Genomic DNA, 24363 nt, shown 5'->3' on the forward strand with positions numbered 1-24363 from the left:
TTCTAAGGGTCTGGAGGTTGAAACAATGTCTTTATTTTTAAAAGATGATTTCACAATTCTCCATCTCTGACATGCACCACATAGTGCATCTGAATGATAGTCAATGTCAGGTAGCCCTTTGACAAGTTGTAACTTACTAAGCTTAGAGATTAATCTCCAGTTAGTATGTCCCAACCTTCTGTGCCACATCCATTTCTTATCATTCACTGACAGAAGGCAGATTACCTTCTGGTCAACCAGTTCAGAAAAATTGATTTTGTAGACATTTTCTATCTTCTTTCCCTTGAACACAATGGATTTGTCTTCCTTGTTGATTACAGTACAATTGGCTTTTTCAAATAACACATCATAACCATTATCATAAAATTGACTAATGCTCAAAAGGTTATGTTCAAGACCATCTACCAACCATACATTATTTATTGAGGTAGAGGAATTACCAATAGTTCCTGTACCGATGATCTTGCCAGACTGGTTGCCTCCAAACTTCACATTTCCTCCTTCTTTCATTGTTAGGTTGAGGAACATGGACTTCTCTCCTGTCATGTGTCTTGAGCAACCGCTGTCTAGGTACCATGATTTCTGCTTTGGCTTTGCTTTTAGACATATCTGCATTTTTCACAAGTTTAGATTTAGGTACCCATTGTCCTATGGGTCCTAGAAGGTTAGTACTTGAGGCTTTACTCTTCACTTCTTGTACCTTGTGCTGTAAGTTTGGTTGCTTCTGATTAACCATTACCTTAGGTTTATCAACCTTTGGTTTAGGTACTTCAGAAGCTGTAACTGTCTTCTTCTGAAACTTAGACTTCAGAACCTCAGGTTTTGGTTTCACCAGACTCTGAGGAACAAGTTCTGATCTCTTTAGAATCCTGATCTTTGAAATCTTAGAATCAGATTTAATCACAACCTTTGGCTTGGAGTTCTTTGGCTTTAAGGTAATCTTAGCCTTAGAACTAGAAGCTTTAAGTTCTGATTGAACAATAGTTTCCAACTCAGCACCTTCAGGTACAAAGAATGTTTTCAATCCTTCCTTGATGCATTCACAACATGCCTTGAGACTGGTTTCATTTGGTTTCCCTCCTGAAAAACCAATCCCTTTACCATTGTTTCTGTAAATGCTATAAATCATAGAAGCAACTCTGCTTCTGTCAATGCCAGACATGATAAAATCTTCAAGCGCAATTTCATGGTTGCTTAAAGGTTTTCCATTACACTTTTCTTGTAGCTTCTGACACAAGAACCTGAGCTTATCTTCATAAGTTTTACAAATGAAGTCAAAGCCTCTAAATCCTTCTTCAGTAGCCTTCAGATCCAATAGAGTTGATTCTTGTTGTTTCATTAAATCAACATATTTTTCTTTTAAATCCTTTAACTCATTGGTTCTTACTTCAAAATGTGTAAGGAGTTCTTTAAGAGACTCAATCAATTCTTCTTTGGGAATTTTAGAATATACCCCGTTTTCTTCTTCTGAGTCTGAATCTGATCCAGCTTCTGAAGTTGTTGTTACTACCAACCCAACAGCTATATTTGCATCTTCATCAGCTTCCTCTTTATCAGATCTAGATTCACTTCCCAAATCATCTCATGTTGCCATTAAACTCTGCTTAATCTACATCTTGAATTTGCTTGGTTTGAAGGTTGACTTCTTTGACTTGTCCTTTGACTTCTCCTTCTGAAGATCAGGGCAATCAGCAATGAAATGTCCAGGCTTCTTACAGTTGAAGCAACCCTTCTAATATTCTTTGTTTGAGCTTCTGAAACTACTCCTCTTGGTCAGAAACTTTCTATTCTTCCTGGACAGATACTGCAATCTGTTGGAGAGCATAGCCATCTCAGTAGCATCTTCTTCAGAGCCTGAACCAGATGGTTCTTCTTCTTCAGATTCAACTACTTTGAGAGCTTTTTATGACTTGTCTTTGGATGAAAGAGCTATTGATTTACTCTTCTTAGTAGACTCATGTTCATTAAGACTTAACTCATGAACTTTGAGATAACTAACAAGATCTTCAACACCTAAAGTGTTTAAATCTTTACCTTCCTCAATGGCAGTCACCTTTGGTCTCCATCTAGCAGGCAAACTTCTGAGTATCTTGCTCACATGGTCAGAAGCAACATAACTCTTCTTCAGTATTTGCAATCCAGAGACTAGAGTCTGAAACCTTGAGTACATCTCCGATTTTTAATTCTTCGGCAGTTAACTGCCTAGAGAGTAAAAACGTATTTTACATGTGTGTCCCAGCCTTCCCAAATGTGTGAACAGCAATTTTCAACTTATTTTGGCTCATTTCCTTTTGCTTTTTGTCCTTACTATTGTTTTGAGAACTATTTGAATTACTAACAATTTATTGGATGATTGCTTGTCTGGCATTTGATTCTTTATTTTAGTCATCCAAATAATCAAACCATGTAGAACAAACTTATTTGAAAATAGTGTGTATTGTTACTCGGTCTCGTATATTTTAATATACTTTTGTATGTATGCATCTATGATTTTAAGCCATCTCTTTCCACTTATTTGAATAGGCACATTGGAGAGGTTCACATCAGAAAGGTATTCCCACTTCAGGAAGAAACTTATGTTAATATATCTTTCTTACTCAACATGATTAAGAAGATCTATATAGCATCTTCCTTAAAAAAAAAAAAAAATCTATATAGCATCGGAATGTAATTAGGGGTGTGCAAAAATGTGGTTAACTGAATTGTATCCATAAACTGAACCAAACTGGACCACAAAAAAACTGAACTGTATTAAAAGGTTTATGAACTGAACCACTTTTTAAAACCAGTTCTAATTCAGTTTAAAACCAATTCAAAACCAGTTCATATTTATGAACTTTTTTTAACCAAAACAAATAAAATTACAATATGTTTTTTTTACTGGAAAAAAAAAAAGCAATAATAAACATAATTAATCCTTGGCCCATAATTAACCAAACGATAATCTTTAGCTTAATCTTCAGTCTAATCTCATAAACAATTGCCAATAACAATTAAAAACTTCCTTCCGCCGTTACAATTAATGTTACAATTATTCATTCCAATTTTAATTGAAGTCAAAATTCTGAGAATAAGCTATTTCCCAAATGCAAAATTCCTGAAAATTCACATCCAATTTCAATTGAATTCAATAAAAACAAAAGAATCAGTGCATGAATTAATGAATACAAGGCAAGAATCGGCGTCGGAAAAGCTGCATGAATTAATGAATACAATTCAAAACCGGTTTGAAATAAATAAACCAGTTCAAAACTGTAAACCGGTTCTGAACCGGTTCTAAACCGAATTGGAACTGGTTTGAAAAATTAACCAGTTTTATTTAAAGTGGTTTTAAGAACTGAATTGTATCGATTAATGTGGTTCAGTTCCAATGCAGTTTAGAACCATGAACACCCCTAAATGTAATCCCTTCCCTTCTTTGAAAATATTAGGCAAAAATGTTTGTGGGTTATTATTTGAATTTGAATTAAAAGGAAAACTTTTGATTAAATGATTAGTTGAAACTTTTCCTATGACATTCAAGCATTTCTGAATACAATAATCTTATGCATTGTTATTAAATAAAACAAACTATCAGATCTGTAAATATTTGGCAGTACGTTGTTATGCTCGACATTCCACAATACATCTAAGATTGTAAAATTAAATTGTGTACAGGACAGTGGTAGCAAGTTCAACAAGCCATTTAACAGCTATCAGTGTTTACGCATAAGGGTTTTCAGCTGATCCCTATCATCAGGAGAGTGCATCATTTGTGGGAAAAGTTTGATTCCAGGTTAAGTTTATTGAGATATCAGGACAATGGTGGTTTGATTTCTATGACTCTGTAGGATAGTAGGACTCACTAAAACATGGATATTGGATATAATTTTTCAAACGTTCTCAGGAAGAGTCGTAAAGTTCTTAATGGGATCTTCAATGCACATGCACGGAAGCTTCTTCTATGGAACTTGGTCTTTCTAGTTAGTTGTCTGATTCTCTCCTTTTTCATCTTGTTTGCATCAAACAAGTTGCTTTTTCTAAGCATCCATTATATATCACATTTCTTAAAGGAATAGGATCAAGAAACCTAATCAAATATATTTTTTCCTTACACAGCCTGTAATGCTCCGTAATACTGCTTAAAACTTAAGAGCTATCACACAAGAATGTTATCGAAGCTAGGAGCATAGGGCTGCAACCTGTTTTAGTTAAACGGCCTAAGCTTGTATGAATATCAAACAAAAAATAAGAAAACTACCAACTTGTCTTCATATCCAAAACAGTCAGTGTCCTAATCAGTGTCATTTGATGTGCAACTTGTCTTCATATCCAAAACATAGGGCTGCAACCTGTTCTTTGATGTGCATTGCACTCATTTGATCACCTGTTTAACTTCTCAGAGCCCTTCTAGTCCGAATTGGCCTAGTCAGGGTCCTAATCAGTGTCGGATCAGGAGAGGTCTTTGGCATTTCTTGGGCAACAGCATTTTCAGCTCCTGATCCTTCCATGTTTTCCTCAGAGCGACAGGTTTTAATTAGATAATGAGCAACTGATTTGAAACCCAGCTTTGTCACCTTACAAACACAAATAAAAAGGGAACAATCAACTTAAGAATATCCATATATTGGCCCTCCATTCCAAACCACAAATGACAAAAAGAAAATCTAAGGTGAAATTTCCCATTAAAGAGTGTGAAGCAAAAAATGTACTAATTTGTGAAGACCTGCAATTACTTTTTCATGCACACTGAAGAAGATAGAACTAAAGAAGGAGGAACAAATGCAAATGTCAAATCATGCAACTAACCTTGTTGTATATGTTACCAGTAGTCATCCAACCATTTTTCCTACGGCAACTATTGCAGTTGCAAATTTCACGACAAGAAGGGCAAGTCCATTTGGGATTGAAATTGGCTTCTGTCACATTTTCTCCATATCTATAATACAGTAGTAGAAAATGACAATTATTAAGATTGACACGGTGACAGTTGCTAACACAAGAATCCTTGTGAAGTTTTAGATGGAGGTAACACCTTAAGATAATATCAAAAGATCAGGCATTGTGTTCGTTTTCAAGTTTTGAATGAAAAAATAAGTACTTTTCTCAATCTGAATTCAACGAAAACAATGTTACCTTGTGTAGAGGCAATCTCCACAAAGTTGTCCTTGGGGTAATTCGCATTTGTTGCAATCGGTCAGCTGACCAACAATTATGTGTCTAAAAGAAAACCAATGATTTTATTAAAACTTCTCTATGGTCAGAGAAACAAGTAACATATGGACGAATTTATGTGCCAACTTTATGCATTAACTGCAGAAATGAGATAAATATGAGTTCTTCAATCAAAACACATGCATAAAACTCTTTGTACCAAGGTAAAACAATTTAAAAAGCATAGAACCAATGTTGTCAATCATGGCTGGCCGAATTCAAAAAATTTGACATATAAATACACCATTGTGGTGGCGCTGCCATGACAGTTTTCCCTTCACAAATTGGCTATGGTGGTTGTCATTAGTCATGGCCTTCATTTAACAACACTGCATAGAACTACTAAGCGAGACAAAAATAGCAGCTTAATTTCAAGATGGGAAAAAACCGTCTCATTCCAAGCCACAACTTATTGACTAAACAACAACATAAACCATGATCTTCTCTATCAAAGTCAGGAATCTCCTCTTAAAAAAAAACATATTGAATGTACCAATTTAATTATACAGTAAAAAAGATGCACATCTAAAATTACCAGTGTTTAGTTAAAGTACCCTGCTATATGTCGCGAAACATATCTTCAAGAAAATTTCACAAAGTGTTTTGCACCATTGGATTTATTTTGACGGAGAGCATGGTAGTTGGATTGAAAAAAAAAAAGAGTTCATCACAATTATGCCATGCCAGATACACGGTTGTGATACATTCGCTATGCTTCTTTTCGCAAGAAGTAGCATTACCCTTAGTTACATATAATATGCTTTTCTTTTCCATTCTTCTGACAAACTAGTAAAAGAAATGCATGTAACTTCTTTATTTGTAACAATACATGCATCAGATTCCTTGTTTCAAAATAAATTGTCACGAATACATAGAGGGTGCGTTTGTTTCAGCTTTAAAAAAAATAGATTTTGAGGTTAAAGAATCTAGAGATTTTTTTTAGAGATTTTTAAAAAAAAATCTATTCTATTTGTGTTTGTTTACTATCCTAAAAATCATTTTTTGAAGATTTGAAACCCTTACACTTGAGCTCCTTGTATTTAGAAAAAAATAGATTTTGGAAAAGCTACTTGGAATAGATTTTCATTTTGAGCCTAAAAATGATTTTTTTAACAAAATGAATTTTTTCAAAATCTAAAACAAACACTACAAAAACAAAAAAAAGTGATTTTTTAGTTAAAAAAATAGATTTTTTTTCAAAAAAATCCAAAACAAACGGACCCAGAAACTAACAAACCCCTCAAAGGTGAGGGCATATATCAATCAAAGAGCAGAACACAGTGAATTAGGCAATCAAATATAAAACCATAATACCTGCATTGGTGGCATTTCTCTCCCTTGGTTGGATCAATTATACGATCCCCATCCTCGTCATATCCATCTACATTCAATTCCCAATCAGTCTCACAATCTCCAAGAAGCTTGTCATGCTCTTCAGTGTAAACTTCAGGGTTTGTTCCTTCTGCTATATAAATATCCACCTCCTTCTTTTTCTTAATTGATGAGTTTCCTTGACGCTCTGCTTTAGGAGGCTTGAAACAATAGTCAACTGGTGGTAAGGTTGATAGTCTACAAACCCATCAAACATAAAAGAAGATAACTAGAATTAGCTTTTCCAATCATATATCTACCAAACACAGCTCAAATAACACAAAAACTCATGGTACTAGGAACACAAAAACAACAAAGACAACAACCACCAAACATTATCTCACTAAGTGGGATAACGGTTACACGTCATACCGGTGTATCATATACTAAGAACGCAGACACAACACACATAATTGAGATATACTAGCAATCTCAAGGCTCATTTGAAAGATAGCTATTAATACTCGTGTGTCATTTGAAATTTCAACAAATAAACGCGTGCTTGGTTGAGTGGTTGGCAAACGCTACTGTGAATTCAAAACTCTCCCACGATTTGAAAATTCAACTAATAAATGCGTGTTTGGTTGAGTGGTCAGCAAACACTACTATTAGTTCAAAATTCTCCCACAATAGAAGCTCGTGTGGCTTTTGGTCTACCGTGATTTTCTATCATGATTTTAGGGGGTTTTGAAACACGCTAAGGGTCTGTTTGGCTAGCTTATAACTTGTAGTTTATAAACTCATGACAAAACATAATTGTTTGTAATTGTCTTTTCTTCACAAGCTTATAGCTTATTTTCCTTTTTAAGACGATGTTTCAAATAGCATTTGAGCTTATAACTTATTGTTTTTCCTTCCATTTTTATCCTTTATAATTTATTATAATCTATTCTAAAAAATGTATCTGTTATGTTTTGGCCTTCCCAATCAGTTAAATTAGTTTATCAGCTATCAATTTCAAAATAAATTATCAGTCATCATTTATCAACTATAAAGCACGGATTTGGCGTGTCCCGTGTCCGACACCGACACGACACTTGTAATTACACTGAATTTTCAGATTATTAGTTGTGTCGGCGTGTCCGTGTCGTGTCCGGTATCCATGTATGTATCCGTGCTTCATAGTCTATCAGTTATAAACTATCAACTTATCTCCTAATTTATCATTTATCAACTAGTTTATCCGCTATTTTTACCGAACAGAGCCTAAAATAAATGAGTTAGAAAGTGTCGTAAACATTCTCTTACAGAATTAGAAAATGCTGTAACCTAATTGATATATGAAAATGAAAATTGTAGAATAGAAGAGCAGAGTAGAACCTAGAAGAACGTCTTTGTGATTGGTTGGTTGGCAAGGGGTTTTTGTTGATGAAGGAGCGTGGGGTTTTCTGTTTTTTGAGGTTACGAGAAAGGTTTAATAAACCAAGCTTGTGCATTCTCTCAGCATTCTCTTTGATCCTTTGTTCCCTAATCAGCTCGTAATTTGAAGATGATGATGATGATGAAGTCGAAACCACAACAACACCGCTACATTTGATTGCGCCATCAGAACAAGATGATGATGATGACGATGATGGTTCTTCTTCTTCTTCTTCGCTTCTCCTTCTACGGCGAGTTCCCATTTTCTCACAGTTCTGTTCCGTTACTTTTTTGAGTTTTTGAAAGGTTTTTATTTTGTTTTGTAGCGAAATGGCGGAATTTTTTCAAGCCTACGCCAAAAATGAAGCGCGGTGTTTAATTTTTTCACCGCTCAAAAAGGGAAAAATGGATTTCATGCTGTAAATACTCACTCACTTTGACAATTCTATTAAAATTGATATTAAATAAATTTATAATTTCAACCATGTTAGTATCTTAAATCAATGGTGGGGATCAATTAATCTCGCAATTATGGGGATAAACTCGTAATTATGGGGATAAAATAACCATTGTCACTCAAATAAGAAATTGTATTTATTTTTCCTTAAAAGGGACAGATTAAAGAAATTGTAGCATTCCTCTTACCAAAAACTTGTAACCTTCCCAACATGTTTTTATTTTGGGTCTTGTTAACCGGTGCATCCGGGACACTGGTTAAGGAATCTATAAATAGAATTTATGTCTTGGAAACATAAATTGTTATCTTTTATCAAGTAATAATTACATTACTTTTTAATAAAAACTTACTTCATTTGATGCTTAACCAATACCCCGGAAGCACCGGTTAACATTCTCCTTTTATTTTTCCTTGCCCAGCTGAATAGCATGTCCGTAACTTCAAGATATGACACCACGTATGCTCATACTTCCCCTCAAAAACAAAAAATAAAATAAAATTTGGTCATACTTTCCTTTTTTCCAACTTTCCACACATTATTTTATCTTTCTAAATTTTCATTATCAAATTATTAATATAGTTACGACTAGGGATGTCAATGGGTACCCATGGGTACAGATAGTATGATACCCGTCCCCGCCCCGTTGGATAAATATGATACCCGTACCCGCCCCATACCCTCGTGGGTACCCACTATGCGGGTACCCGCGGGTATTGAGGTATCCATGGGTATTCATGGGTACCCATGGATTTTTGATTTTTTTTTTGGTACAAATAATAACTTTTATTAATTACCTACCAAAAACTTCAACTTTTAAACATTCATACATAATCCATTCAAAATTTCATAAATCATACATAATCCATAGAAAATTTATGATTCTTATATAATCCATAGAATATGTTTTATGATGTGAATGAAGTGAAAATGGTGAACTTAATAAGATGAATTAAAAAAATTAAAAATAAAAATAGGTTATTAATGAGAAATCTTAGGTGGGCGGTAAAATTTCCTTCAATAAGGTAACAACTTTAAGTAATAACATAAGATATATAAAGATAATTTAGTAATTTACTTAACTCATTATCGGGTATGGGTACCCGTGGGTATGGATACAATCAAATCCATGTCCATATCCATATAATAATGGGTAGTCAAATACCCGTTATTATATCCGTGGATACCCGTTTAGCTACCTGCCCCATACCCGTGACGGATTTTACCCACGGGTACCCGTGGGCATGGGTATTTTTGCCACCCCTAGTTACGACCCCACAAGACACGAACCCAATACAGAAAAAATCCATTCAAAGAAGCATGTGAACAAACCAAAGTTACTACCCCTCAAGAACTTAATATTGATAATGGGTGTAAATAATGACATCGTGGTCGTTTTTTTTAATATTAATTAATGTGTCAAGCTATTAGTTTGTACTTGTGTGGTATTAATGACGAAAACAGGAAGGTATACTTTTGAAGCATCCAATCAAAATATTTCAAGGTTAATATGTCTATCTCTTTTTTTTCTTTCAAGTCTTGTTTATTTTTTATATATAAATTTTTAATGATAAATATTAATATGTTAATTGTTATCCTATATTATGGTACATAAGTGTTATCCGTTTACTAGCTAGTTTGTGTGGGAACAAACCCAAAAGTTTATAGCTTTTAGCTTTTGCTCCATCTTAGCTATTAATTTCTTTAAAATTAATTTGTCTACTTGGATTTCAATTTTAATCAAATTAACTTCTATAGTTTAGAGTACTTCCATTTCCATATCTATGATAGCTTACATTTTAAATAATGTAACAGTGAGAACTTAGAGTAAACTTCTTCTTTTTTCTATGGGAAAGGAAACATTAACCCAAAATATTGTTGTTAAGCTTGGTTTGGTTCATTAATGAGTCATACCACATGTGTGCTATGGGAATAAAATACATATTTGGTGTGTCTGCAATTAAGCACCAAATGTTTGGGTACCAAATTGAATCTTCAACTCAACTTCACCAAATGAAGCGTTCTTCCCTTTTCTAAAAAAAAAAAAAAAAAAAAAGCATGAATAAAAAGGTTAAAAAGTGATATTTGATTACTGTCCGCACAATGTCCATTAGAAAAATTGGGGATACACAAATCCTACCTAACTTAGAGATGAAAATTGGAGAATATACAACATCAAAAAATATATATATATATATATATATATATATATATATATATATATATATATATATATATATATTACCGGATGACAATAATGAAGTCAACAATTCAGTTGACTGAATAGCTTAGCATGCAAGTTGCTCTTATTAACATAGCTTAGCTTAATATATTTTTGATATGCTGCTTGCTACCTTATAATTGCTTAGCGTACAACATCAGCAAGTTATGTAAACTCCTTGTACTCATTGATTACTCAAGTAATAACACAATAATTTTCACTTCATAATATATGCTCTCTCTCTCTCTCTCTCTCTCTCTCTCTCTCTCTCTCTCTCTCTCTCTCTCTCTCTCTCTCTCTCTCTCTCTCTCTCTCTCTCTCTCTCTCTCTCTCTCTCTCTCTCTCTCTTCGTGAGAGAGTTAGTTACAATCCACTTTTGCTTCCGCATTGATGCTTGTTCATCAAGCTTTTTCCATCTCGGTTTTTCGTGATTTCTTGAAGATTCTTTGTGATTCTTCTTTGTTTCTTCTCGTTTTGTTCTCAATTCTGCATTGAGATCCTTCTTTTTCTTCCTTCGCAAATTTTACGAATTGGTTTTCTGCATCGTTTTCTTGTTCTTGCGAAGTTTCGTTGTGTTTTGTTTGAGTTTTGAGATTATTTCTCACTCTTTCCTTGTTTGATTATCCTTTTCTGGACTCTTTTTTGTGTGATTCTTGCACAATTTGTTGTTTAGTCCTTGTTGAATCTTTATCTTCTTCCTTCGTTTTCTGGAATCATGGTTCGTGCTTCGAATCAACAACATAATCCTGATATTGATTCTGCATTCTTCACCATTCTAGTGAAGGACCTAATTCGGTGATTGTATCTCCTAAGTTCAATGGTTCTAACTACCTCGCATGGAGTAGATCAATGCAACGCGCTTTAGGTGCCAAAAACAAGCTTCCTTTCACCAATGGATCTTTATGTGTTCCAGATCATGATGATCTTAACCGTAATGCTTGGGAAAGGTGTAATCACCTTATTCACTCTTGGATTATCAACTCTATGTTTGATTTTATTGCTCAGACTATAGTGTTCCATGATAATGCCTTTGATGTTTGTAATAGTTTACATACTTCTATTTATCCTATTTCCAATTATGTTTCTCATCATGAATTGTCTAACCTTCATTCTCATTTTTTCATGTCCATACATTCTAACCCTGAACCCAAAACCTATATTGAGGCAAGTAAATTTGAATGTTGAAAACAAGCTATGCATGTTGAGCTTTCTACACTTGAAACTATTGACACTTGGAAAAATTTTGATTTAACAGACAATGTGAAGCTCATAGGATGCAGATGGACATATAAGGTCAAGCACCATGTAGATGGTTCAATTGAAAGATATAAGGCAAGACTTGTAGCCAAAGGTTACAATCAGATAGAGAGTTTGGACTATTTTGACACCTATTCTCCAGTTGCTAAGCTTACCATAGTCAGACTTGTTATTGTTATGGCATCCATTCATAATTGGAATTTACATCATCTTGATGTAAACAATGTTTTTCTCCACGGAGAATTACAAGAAGATGTGTACACGACTCTCCCTCCAGGAGTTACTTCCACCAAACCAAATCAAGTCTGCAAGCTTATGAAATCCTCATATGGCCTTAAACAAGCTAGCATAAAATGGTATGAGAAGCTTACTTCTACTCTTCTTTAACAAGATTGCATTCATGCAACATCATATCTTTCTCTCTTTCTCAAGAAGACTGCTTTTTCATTCACTATTTTTTTGGTTTATGTGGATGATATCATCTTGGCCGGCAACTCTCTATCTGAAATCACTTACATCAAATCCATTCCGCACTCTTGTTTTAAAATCAAGGATTTGGGTAAATTGCAGTATTTCCTTGGTCTTGAGGTGTCTCACTCTCAACATGACATCTCTTCATGTCAAAGAAAGTACTGCTTAGACTTACATTCTGATTCAGGTAATATCAACTCTAAACCTGTATCCACTCCCTCTGATCCTTCAATCAAGCTTCACCATGATTCATCTCCTCCATATGAAGATATTCCATCTTACAGAAGATTGGTTGGGATGCTACTTTACCTAAACAATACCAGACTTGATATTACTTTTAAAACCCAACAATTGAGCCAATTTCTTTCCAAACCAACACAAACACATCACACTACAGCTTTAAGAGTTCTTGGATACCTTAAGGGTTGTCATGGCAAAGGTCTCTTCTTCCCTAGAGCCTCTTCTCTACATTTACAAGGTTTCTCAGATGCTGACTGGGCTGGATGTGTTGATACTAGGCTTTCTATAACCGGACGATGCTTCTTCTTATGCAACTCTTTGATTTCACGGAGGACCAAAACACAAATTACTGTTTCTAAATCTTCTTCTGAAGTTGAATATCGTTCCTTTGCCTCAGCTCCATGTGAACTGCAATGGCTTCTCTACTTGCTCAAAGATCTCCATGTTAGATATAGTAATTTGTTTAAAATTAATTTGTCTACTTGGATTTCAATTTTAATCAAATTAACTTATTTAGTGTAGAGTACTTCCATTTCCAAATCTATAATAACTTACATTTTAAATAATGTAACAGTGAGAACGCAGAGAAAACTTTTTTTTTTCTATAGGAAAGGAAACATTAACCCAAAATATTGTTGTTAAGCTTGGTTGATTCATTAATGAGTCATACCTCATGTGTGTGATGGGAATAAAATACTTTATTTGGTGTGTCTGCAATTAAGGACCAAATGTTTGGGCACCAAATTAAATCTTCAACTCAACCTCACCAAATGAAGCGTTCTTCCCTTTTCTAAAAAAAAAAAAAAAGCATGAATAAAGGTTAAAAAGTGATATTTGATCACTGTCCGCAGGACTCCACTTTGGTGCCATAGCTTGTGTGCCATTGGTGCCATAGCTTGCATCTCCACCACACACACACATCCCCACACACATCCACACACATCAATGGCCAGGATTTCCCCAATGGCACCAATGGCACACAAGCTATGTCATGGAAGTATTTTCCCTGTCCGCACAATGTCCATTAGAAAAATCTCTTATTAGCAAGTATATCAGTGAAATAGACTTGTGTGAAGAAGTGAATAAAAAGTTGGGGATACAAAAATCCTACCTAACTTAGAGATGAAAATTGGAGAATATACAACATCACAAAAAAATACCACTCATTTTGCAATGTTATTAAAAGTACCACACTCAAACTAATCGGACTACAATATTAAATGAAGTTGCAATGTTAGGCTGGAACAGAAAATAATAAAAAATGTCTGAGTAGAGATTATTTTGTTGGATGAGTGGTCAGACAAGTAAAAAAGATTTAGAATAATATAATCATTAGAAAGAAAATTGGGGTGGCCCCATTTTAGAATGTTGAATGTTGGTCTGAATTACAGTCTTAGGTGATTTGGACATACATGGTGAGCTATAGAAGCACCCCTAATGAGGGTTGACTAGATTGAGTATAATGCAGTAGAAGGAGATAAAAAGAATTACATGCCTAATTATTTTTTTTATAAACTCTTCATCATCCTCAGAGAAGCTACATCATATTATGCATAGGCTTTGGCATTACAAAATGTCTGTTTATTTGAAGTCCTTTCAAAAACACTGGCATGTTGCATTTAGTTGGGTTGATATTTATATTAGGTTTCTAGTTTTGTCTTTGAATCATTTTCTATCTTCTTTTCTTTGTTTGAGAAAAATGCCTTATTCTCGTGTTACTAATGTTGCATGGGATTATTCTCTTTCACACATAAAGTTAATTTTGAATGTCATGCACGTGTCTCCCTCTTCTATTGCTTATACTGAATTGTCACATGCCACTTCATGCCTAACCAATAACCATTTATTCAGGTTTTATAAAATTGACTATGATGTCATACGTATATAAACAACTTTAGTATATACAATAACGTCAAACCGACCAGTTTCTGTTGAAGTGAACTCTCTAATTTTGTCAATATTTTATATAAATATATACAAACTTTAGACATGTGTTTGAATGTTTTCATTGAATATTTTAACTTGAAAATAAACTTATAAAAAGAGTCTATGCTAATTATTGTTCATAATTTGTTTGATCAAAGAATTTCCTCAGCTTGGTTGTCTATATAATTAATCTTTTATTTTCAAAAGTTTTTTCTTTCTTTCTTTTCAAAGTCATTTTCTTGCATTCATGGTACTAGCAACAATAGTATCAGTCTACTTTGCTGAAATATAACAATTTAATAATTAATAGTGATGTATAATAAAAAGAGTAAAATTCAGGGATTTGAGAAGTGGAACTCTTCAAAATAAAAGTAAAGATTAATTAGTATAGATTTTCGGCTACACATGCATCTAGTTATGTGTTGTTAAGTTAAATAAAAATTAATTGACGTGACAACGTATCATTAAATATGGTAAAATAATTGTACATCCATAATGTATACTAATTAAATCCAGAGTATCATAAATTACTAATTTTATCTACCCAATATTTCATACATACGTTAAGCCAAAACTCGTTATATGTTAAGAAAGAGAAACGATTAATATAGCGAAAATAAATTCACGAAATGATTCCCTCTTCTACACCAAATGTTGAGTTATTATTGGTACAAAACAGTTAAGGGAAATTTTAATTTTAATATTGGTACAAAAGAGAAGTTCAAAAAATATCTGCTCTTAAAATCCTATCTCTTGAAACAACACGAAACCACCTTGAGTTATTATAAGGATCACTTATACACCATACATAATCTCAAATAATATTCCGAATATTGATTGGATATTAAATGATTGTAATTGGTTTGACTCTAAATTAATATTATTCCTCCGATCACATTGAGATTGAAATGGTACCATGCATTAAAAAAATGACAGAACACTTTATTAAGTTGTGTAGCTTAGTAGAGAGCTACAGAGAGAAGCTCATCCTTTGTAACATGGTTTGGGAAGATGGTGTATTAACTTATTCCTATATGCTTTTGTTTTACTATATGTTGATTATTAATTCCTCGATGAACTCTTATTATATTTGTGAAAATTTGACAAGGCCAATTTCGAACACGTATATTTTAATGTGAATGGAAGTGTATGCGATTGCACACATATCTAAATAGATTTTTTGAGAGGATATATCTTAAGTTTTTGAAGGAAGGTGATAGAGCCAAACCGCAAGCGCACGGCCTATCGAAGTAATAATAGTAAGTAGAGTATCGTTCCGCTAGGGAGTTGTGAATTCAATTAACTTTTAGAGAATGATTAGAAGAGAAGAAAGATTATGAAATAGGGGGTTAATTGCTGAAGATAAATAACAATAATAATAAAAGAGCCTTGAGATTATTGGTTTATCATAATAACAAACCCTTCACTAGACAAGACTTAAACATCTAATTTCATGGTTTACACCTTAATTTCTAAAGACCGGTTTCCCTTAGCCCCTCACCTTTCCGATGAAAGTCCGATGAGAGTTTACTTCTAGTAACCAAGCCTATTTCACTGACATGATTACTAGAAGATGCATAGAGGATTGAAACTACTCTTTGTCTCAATAATTGCAAAGACTATTTCACTGTTTTGCAATTATTGTCTAGATTCACTTGTTCCAACATCAAAGCTCCGCTCTCGCTTTATGAATTGATGTTTGGGATGATGGATTAACGATTATCAAACCCTCCGCTTTCGCTTCCACAGTTTGATAATTGTTAATCCAAGTTAAGACGGTGAATCTAGATTAGAAATTAGGGTTACATAGAAATTAGGGTTTAAGCTTGGTTTGTTTAGGATTATGTCATTAGACTTACCAACAATCCCAAGACAAAGAAGTGTCTACTCACTAACGTTCATTGTAGACATAGGGGAAGAAGAGAGAAAGCAATAAAGTAAAAGAATAATATAAAAGTGAACTTTTATTCCAAGAACAAAAGATGAATGTTTATGATGGAGTGCTACTCTATTTATAGCTTTACAATTGACTTAGAAACTAAGCTACTATAAGGGCAAAACAGTAAAGCTGCAACGGAGTAACTTGGGCTTGAAGAAAAGCAGCAAAAGTGGTCCTGGAGGGTGGCACGGCCGTGCCACATGTTGGCACGGGCCGTGCCAAGCTTCTGACTTGGTAGAGACATATTTTTGTCTCGTATCTTCGTATTCTTGTACTGTATTTGCTCCAGTCCTCTTTCTTTTGCTCCAAGACACCTTCCACCATATATTCGTTTCTAAAATATAATAAAATGCAATTTGAAGTAAAAGATTCAAAAAGGAAATAATATTAAAATAAAATAAAACCAAATCTAAATAAAACGATACTAAATAATGCATAAAACTAGACTAAATTATGACTCATCAAACTCCCCCACACTTGAATCTTTGCTTGTCCTCAAGCAAAAGGCAATAGACATAGCAGCAACAAAAGATTAATTATGGCAATATTAAGAACACATGTCTCAAAAGAAAGGTTTTGCTTCAAGTACACTAATTACAATTTCAAATATTTCTCATGAACCTATTCTACCCAACATCAAGTCTCAAGTGAGTGTGTGTGTGCAGTCCAACCCTTTTCTTGCTCCTGTATAAGACGGATATTATGAGGAATAGGTTCTATCCTTAATGCTAAAGTAACCGAGAAAAGTCCTTTCTTCATTTCATATAAGAGTGATGGGAATTTGAGTTAAAATTAAATTAGATTAAACAATTAAGCACAAGGGGCTGCAGATGCTTAGGGGTTATCTATCCTCGTAGGGAGTCTTCTCGGATGTAATTGTCCTTTCCCCCTAGATTCAAAATCACCCTAAGTAGTGCTGCAAAATTATTGTTTGTTTCATCTCCGCGTAGGAAGTCTTTTTGGATGTAATTGTCCTTTCCCCCTAGCATTGATGAATTTGTTTCACTTTTGGTTCAAATTAAGGAGTCACCACCACAATTAGGAAGTTAGGATGTAATTGTCCTTTCCCCCACATGTTGGTGCCATTCTCCCGCCCCATTTAACATTAACAAATTAAGAAGAATATAACGATTAAGAACAATTTGATTAATTTTCCCACACAGACTTATACTACTTTTACTCTGAAGACTTTAAAGGGTCTAAGTTAACACTAGAGATAGAACATGCTCCTTAAAATACCTATTCATACATTTGCTCAAAGATTGCAACTGGGTGCTTTTCTCATTGGAGATTTTCACAATAAAACAAGATGTGGGTATAGCAAGAACATAAGAAACACAAGAAACTACTTTCATGTACAAGAAACAACCTTTAAAGAAGAGACAAAACAAAAAATTTTATGCCATATTTTACATTAAAAACAAGCTACTAATCATGTCTCTTGCTATAAAAACAAAACAAAACAAAAGAATAAAGTTCAAGGGAGTTTGGGAACACTACGACTCTAGACACTTTATTAGGCCCCCCCCCCACACTTAGGAGAAGCATTGTCCTCAATGATTCAAAAAGAAAAAATAAAAGAAGAAGAAGAAGAGGAAGGAGAAGAAGAAGAAGAAGAAGAAGAAGAAGAAGAAGAATTAGAATAGAGAAGAGTAGAGGAAGAGGAAAGCTCACAATTTTATTGAGGTCCATAGTGGACTTTGGAGGTGAAGGTGTTGCATCATGTTTCGGAGCATTTGATTGTTTTCTTCATTTATTTGATTGCTCCTTTGGACATTGGTTCTTTCAACACCTTGTCTTTGTTGCTCGGTGCTTTATTCTGTGAACTTTGGTTTGCATCCATGCCCGCCGTTCATCATTATAGCTTCCACCGGCTTCTTGTTCATGGTGCAAGTTTGCACCTACCTCCGCTTTATCACCACCATCATCACCATCATTATGTACCTGTGGGTTAGTACCAACATAAAGCAAATTTTCCACCACCTCCGAATTATTTAAGTCCGGATTAGATAGAATAATCAAACAATAAGCTCTAATAATTTTCCATTCATATTGGTAATTGTGGTCATGAGTTCTAAGGAAGGACAAAGTAGTATATAAGTCTAGATAATAGTTCCCCTCTATCCTCTTGATCCTTTAATTCACACTCACCCCAAACTTCCTAGCAATAAAAGTGATGATTCCACCTACCATTATATCACTCTAATCATCCTGTTTCTTTTTAACAATTGAAACAAGATAATCATGCAAATAATAGCAAATGTTAATAGAATGGTTATAAAGCATAGCCCACAACAACAGCTCATCAATCCTCTTCATTCCTACCTCTTTCCTACTTTATATGGTGCAAGCCATAACCCTTTGAAGGTACCTAAGCACAGGGTTGTGTTATTCAACAACCTAATCATATGTTCATCCATTCCTAGTCTATCCATAACATTAATCATCATGGTACCTGCAAGCATAGATAGTTCTAGAGATTAGAGAATTGTACCTATTTCTTTGCTTGGAATCCTTGATTTGGATCCCATGATTATGAGTTGTTGATTGCTTCTTGGTTGCACCACTTCTGAAGTCTTCAGTCTACTTACCTTTCTTCTTTGATTCCAATTGACCTTAGTTGATTTGGTGTGGATTTTGGGTGAAGGTTAGGGTTTTGTGTGCGAAAGGTTGGTTTAGTGATGGGGTTGGGGTTTAAATAAGGTTTTTGAGTTTATTGATGAAGATTGGTGGAGAGATTATGGTTTGGTGAAGTTTGAAGAGAGTTATGGAGGTAGAATGAAAGAGGTTGTTTTGAATAACATAAAAAAATAAATAAAAAAAATAATTTTTTTTTTTTTTTTCAAATTTTTTTTTTTTTGGGTGAAAGGTTGGCACGGCCGTGCCAACATTAGCACGGGCCGTGCCAAGCTTCTGTAAAAAGAGGGAAGAAATTTTTTTTTTTTTTTTTTTTTTGAGAATTTTTTTTTTTTTTGGTTTGGTTTCTGGTCAATGGCTTCAACTTTCTTTCCCCTTTTTGCATCATATTTGGACAAATACCTACAAAACAAATTAAAATAACACAAAACAAAAATAAAAGCAATAAAATTCATGGGTTGCCTCCCACGAAGCGCTCGTTTAGAGTCATTAGCTTGACGGTTAGAAAGTGGTTTATCTATCCTATACCCAATTTTTCAGAAAGGGACAATGGCATCAAACTAACATTCTCTCCCAAATCACACATGGCTTTGTCTATAGTTTCAGATCCTATGACACAAGGTAGGGAAAAGCTTCCTAGATTCTTAAGTTTAGGTGGCAATTTGTTTGGAAGTATTTCAATAATATTCATAAACTGCTCATCTAACTTGGACTCATCAAACCCTTGTGTTAATGGAATTTCATGCTCATGAGATGGTGAAACGAATGGCTTTTCATTCTCTCCTATGGCTTTCTCACTTTGAGGCTCATCACTCCCTATCTCTCCTTCATTGTTCTTAATTTTCACAACGGGGTCCTCTAATTGTTTACCATCCCTAAGAGTAATAGCACTTATATGGTTTTTGGGGTTGGTTTCGGTTTGGTCTAGGAGGACTTCGGAGGATTGTGAGGAAGTAGCCACCTGTTGGGGTACTTGAGAAGTCTGAGTCTCATGCATCTTACTGTGAGTAACTATGGAGTCTTCTGTTGATGTAAGTTTGGCAATAGAGTCCTTCAAAAATTCAGTTTGATTTTCAAGCTCTTGGAGCTGCTCGGATTGATTTATACAAAAATTTTCTAAAAAAAGTTCCAAGCTGAATTTTTGAGGGACTCTTTGGTTGTTTGCATAACTGGGTGGTGTTGTTTGTTGTCCAAAAAGATTTTGAGGGGTTTGAAAAAAAATTTGGTTATTTTTAAACCCTTGATTATATTGAGCATAGTTTACTTGCTCAGGACTTCTAACAACACTACCTAGTTGGCAATCAATGCCACTATGGCCAAATACACCACAAACTTCACAAAGAGGTGATACAGGGGGAGGTGTGACAGCACTAGTATTTATTTTATCAAATTTTTGTGTGAGTGCGTCAACTTTAGCAGCTAGATGATCAAGGGAAGAATTTTCATACATACCTACCTCTTTCTGAGAGGGTGAAGGAGCAACATTAGTGGTGTCCCTTCCGTAGGTCCACTGATAGTGGTTTTGTGCCATGTCCTCGATCAAAGCATATGCTTCTGTGTATGTTTTGTTCATCAGAGCTCCACCTGCAGCTGCATCAACATAAATTTTTGTGGGATACAAAAGGCCATTATAAAAAGTGTGAATAATAAGCCAATTCTCTAAACCATGATGGGGACAAAGTCTAAGCATTTCTTTGAAACGCTCCCACGCATCGTAAAGAGATTCTCCATCTTTTTGAGTGAATTGTATGATTTGTTTTCTTAAGTGAACAATTTTAGAATGAGGAGAGAATTGGGCAAGAAAAGTTTGCCTCATTTGTTGCCATGAAGTGATAGAACCAAGTTTTAATGAATTAAACCAAGCACTAGCTCTTCCCCCTAAGGAAAAAGGAAAGTAGTGCAGCCTTACGACCTCTTGGTTTGCATTCACGGTTCCACTGAGTCTTAAAAAAGTTGAAATATGAAATTTCGGATCCTCAGTGGTTGATCCGAAAAATTGATTTTGCTGAACTAACTCAATAAGTTCAGGTTCTATTTCAAAATTGTCATCAACCGTTGGGTACACAATAGCATCGTATGACTCATTTGAAGATGGGATTGCATACTCTATGAGAGTGCATTCCTTAGCCATATCGTTATTATCTTCCCAAGAAGTTAAAGGCAAAAGAAGAAATAGAAAAAGATATTTTTTTTTTTATATAAAATAAAATAAAATAAAGAGAAAGATTTTTTTTTTTTTTATATTAAGTAAATAAAATAAAATAGAATCAAATAAAGATTTTTTTTTTTTAGAAGGAAATATAGAAACAATAAAATAAAATAAAATAAAACAACGAAAAAGATTTTTTTTTTTTTTTTTAGTCTAATCACTATTAAAAAGTTGATCAAATTACAACAACTCCCTGGCAGCGGCGCCAAAAACTTGATAGAGCCAAACCGCAAGCGCACGGCCTATCGAAGTAATAATAGTAAGTAGAGTATCGTTCCGCTAGGGAGTTGTGAATTCAATTAACTTTTAGAGAATGATTAGAAGAGAAGAAAGATTATGAAATAGGGGGTTAATTGCTGAAGATAAATAACAATAATAATAAAAGAGCCTTGAGATTATTGGTTTATCATAATAACAAACCCTTCACTAGACAAGACTTAAACATCTAATTTCATGGTTTACACCTTAATTTCTAAAGACCGGTTTCCCTTAGCCCCTCACCTTTCCGATGAAAGTCCGATGAGAGTTTACTTCTAGTAACCAAGCCTATTTCACTGACATGATTACTAGAAGATGCATAGAGGATTGAAACTACTCTTTGTCTCAATAATTGCAAAGACTATTTCACTGTTTTGCAATTATTGTCTAGATTCACTTGTTCCAACATCAAAGCTCCGCTCTCGCTTTATGAATTGATGTTTGGGATGATGGATTAACGATTATCAAACCCTCCGCTTTCGCTTCCACAGTTTGATAATTGTTAATCCAAGTTAAGACGGTGAATCTAGATTAGAAATTAGGGTTACATAGAAATTAGGGTTTAAGCTTGGTTTGTTTAGGATTATGTCATTAGACTTACCAACAATCCCAAGACAAAGAAGTGTCTACTCACTAACGTTCATTGTAGACATAGGGGAAGAAGAGAGAAAGCAATAAAGTAAAAGAATAATATAAAAGTGAACTTTTATTCCAAGAACAAAAGATGAATGTTTATGATGGAGTGCTACTCTATTTATAGCTTTACAATTGACTTAGAAACTAAGCTACTATAAGGGCAAAACAGTAAAGCTGCAACGGAGTAACTTGGGCTTGAAGAAAAGCAGCAAAAGTGGTCCTGGAGGGTGGCACGGCCGTGCCACATGTTGGCACGGGCCGTGCCAAGCTTCTGACTTGGTAGAGACATATTTTTGTCTCGTATCTTCGTATTCTTGTACTGTATTTGCTCCAGTCCTCTTTCTTTTGCTCCAAGACACCTTCCACCATATATTCGTTTCTAAAATATAATAAAATGCAATTTGAAGTAAAAGATTCAAAAAGGAAATAATATTAAAATAAAATAAAACCAAATCTAAATAAAACGATACTAAATAATGCATAAAACTAGACTAAATTATGACTCATCAGAAGGATATATCTTAAAAGTTGGAAATTAAAAATGGAATTGTTTTACTACAAATATGCGACAATTATCATCAAACTGAGTGAATGTATTTTATAAATTTTTTGAGAGAACATGATTTTGAGGAAGGATATATCTTAAATTCATTATTGGTCAATATTGTCCTCCTTCCGTTTTAAAATAATAGTCATTTAAAGTTTGTTCATGATTTTTAAAGAATTGTTTTATCATATTGATTTCAATGACAAAATTAATATCATTTACTGAAAAATATCATTATTAATTGTAATTAGTGGAGTAATTGAAGAAACTCCGCCTTGTATTTCTGCAGTCTTGGCATTTGATTTATTGTCAGACTTTTGTTAATGAATTTGTCTTTAACGTCAAAAAAAAAAAGTGGAGTAATTGTACAAAAAAGTAGTTAGTAGAGTAGTTAAGTTGGATAAAATTCAATAAATTAGAATATAATAGTGAAAAAAATTTATAAATATTGTATTGGTATTATAAAGTACTAGAGAGACAATTATTTTAAAATAGAGGAAATACTTTTTTTAAGAAAGTATTATACATGAACAATAACTGAACCGTGAAAAATTCGTATTACTTTTCCAACTGCATGCATTCAAATATTTAATTATATATAACTTCCAAAAATAAAAATATCAGACCCCATCCGATCACATTATGAATGAATTTTCTTACATTTAACAAAAAAAAATTGTAGTGTTATAAAATATTTATTCAATTGTAGTGTTAAACAATATTTGACCTCTGTTTACATGTACTTTTGGTCTAAAATATTTTGATTTTTCAAATGTAATTAGAAACATAGGCGTGCATGCTTAAACCAAAACTGTTAAAGTTAAAAACAAAATCAGAAACGCAGCGTCACTGTGAGTGCTAGAAGTAACAACTAGTACTCATCTTGCTTGTGCTCAAATCTTTCTAAAATGGAGATTGGTCAAAAAGACAATTAATTAATAGGAGGGTAGAGAGGAGAAAAATCAGAGATTTTGAAAGAAAACAAAAACTTGTCGCGCTTCCTAGTAAAAGTATCATAAATTTTACATCATCATGTTTGGTTGTCTTGCATGGCATCTATAACTGATTTGCCTAGTGAAAGTATCATATATATTATATTTTTACAACGTTCGAAATGTTTTGGATCATGAAAGTTGAAGGTTTGACCGTATAATCGAGCATAATTAATCTCCTCTCTATATATAGATGTGCTATGTTACCATACAACATGCACCCAAACCCAAGCTTATCTTATTTTGACATTTCTTCTTTCATCCAACAATGGCACCTAACATCAACAATCTCCCAAAACACAAACTATTTGCCTTAGAAAGGGGAATTATTAAGTTAAGCACAATGTTCACTGCCTTTTCAGCTATTCTCACCGGCTTAATGTGCGTATCCGAATTCGAGGTGTTTGCAAACGAGGAGATTAATTATGCTCCAATAATTGTACTTATGTGTTTCATCAGCTTCTCTTCCACAACCCTAATAGCCTTATCCATAAAACAAGCACTCTACCTAAACAAGTTCCACCAAAACACCATAGACAAGATCATGCTTGGTTGTGTTGTGGTGTTATTCTTGGGCATGTTCTGATATTCATATTCGTTGGTACTTTTATCATTATGGTGATGCAAAAACTTGGTGGCCACTACTACTATT

At 34.0% G+C, this 24363-nt stretch overlaps 1 protein-coding gene and 1 non-coding gene across 4 annotated transcripts; one reads left to right on the forward strand and one right to left on the reverse strand.

The window, feature by feature from the left end:
* Nucleotides 1-3466: 3466 nt before the first annotated feature.
* LOC146925110 (uncharacterized) lies at nucleotides 3467-8961 on the reverse strand. 3 transcript variants are annotated; one of them, XM_085710078.1, is made up of 5 exons: nucleotides 8731-8961; nucleotides 6508-6762; nucleotides 5116-5199; nucleotides 4789-4918; nucleotides 3467-4556 (listed from the first exon to the last, which is right to left on the reverse strand). In XM_085710078.1, the coding sequence occupies exons 1-5, from the start codon at nucleotides 8808-8810 to the stop codon at nucleotides 4371-4373; spliced, it is 735 nt and encodes a 244-aa protein (XP_085566204.1). In that variant the 5' UTR covers nucleotides 8811-8961; the 3' UTR covers nucleotides 3467-4370. The 3 variants fall into 3 exon arrangements, with proteins under 3 accessions (XP_085566204.1, XP_085566203.1, XP_085566205.1); XM_085710077.1 differs by lacking the exon at nucleotides 8731-8961 and adding an exon at nucleotides 7885-8385; XM_085710079.1 differs by lacking the exon at nucleotides 8731-8961 and adding an exon at nucleotides 6937-7219.
* An 11769-nt stretch (nucleotides 8962-20730) lies between these two features.
* Nucleotides 20731-20838, forward strand: LOC146925111 (small nucleolar RNA R71). The gene has a single exon (XR_015012977.1). It is a non-coding gene; the product is annotated as a small nucleolar RNA R71 (small nucleolar RNA).
* Nucleotides 20839-24363: the final 3525 nt, after the last annotated feature.

This window comes from Medicago sativa, chromosome 5, assembly GCF_051527215.1.
Source record: "Medicago sativa cultivar Bolivia chromosome 5, Bolivia_mono, whole genome shotgun sequence".
Taxonomy (NCBI): domain Eukaryota; kingdom Viridiplantae; phylum Streptophyta; class Magnoliopsida; order Fabales; family Fabaceae; genus Medicago; species Medicago sativa.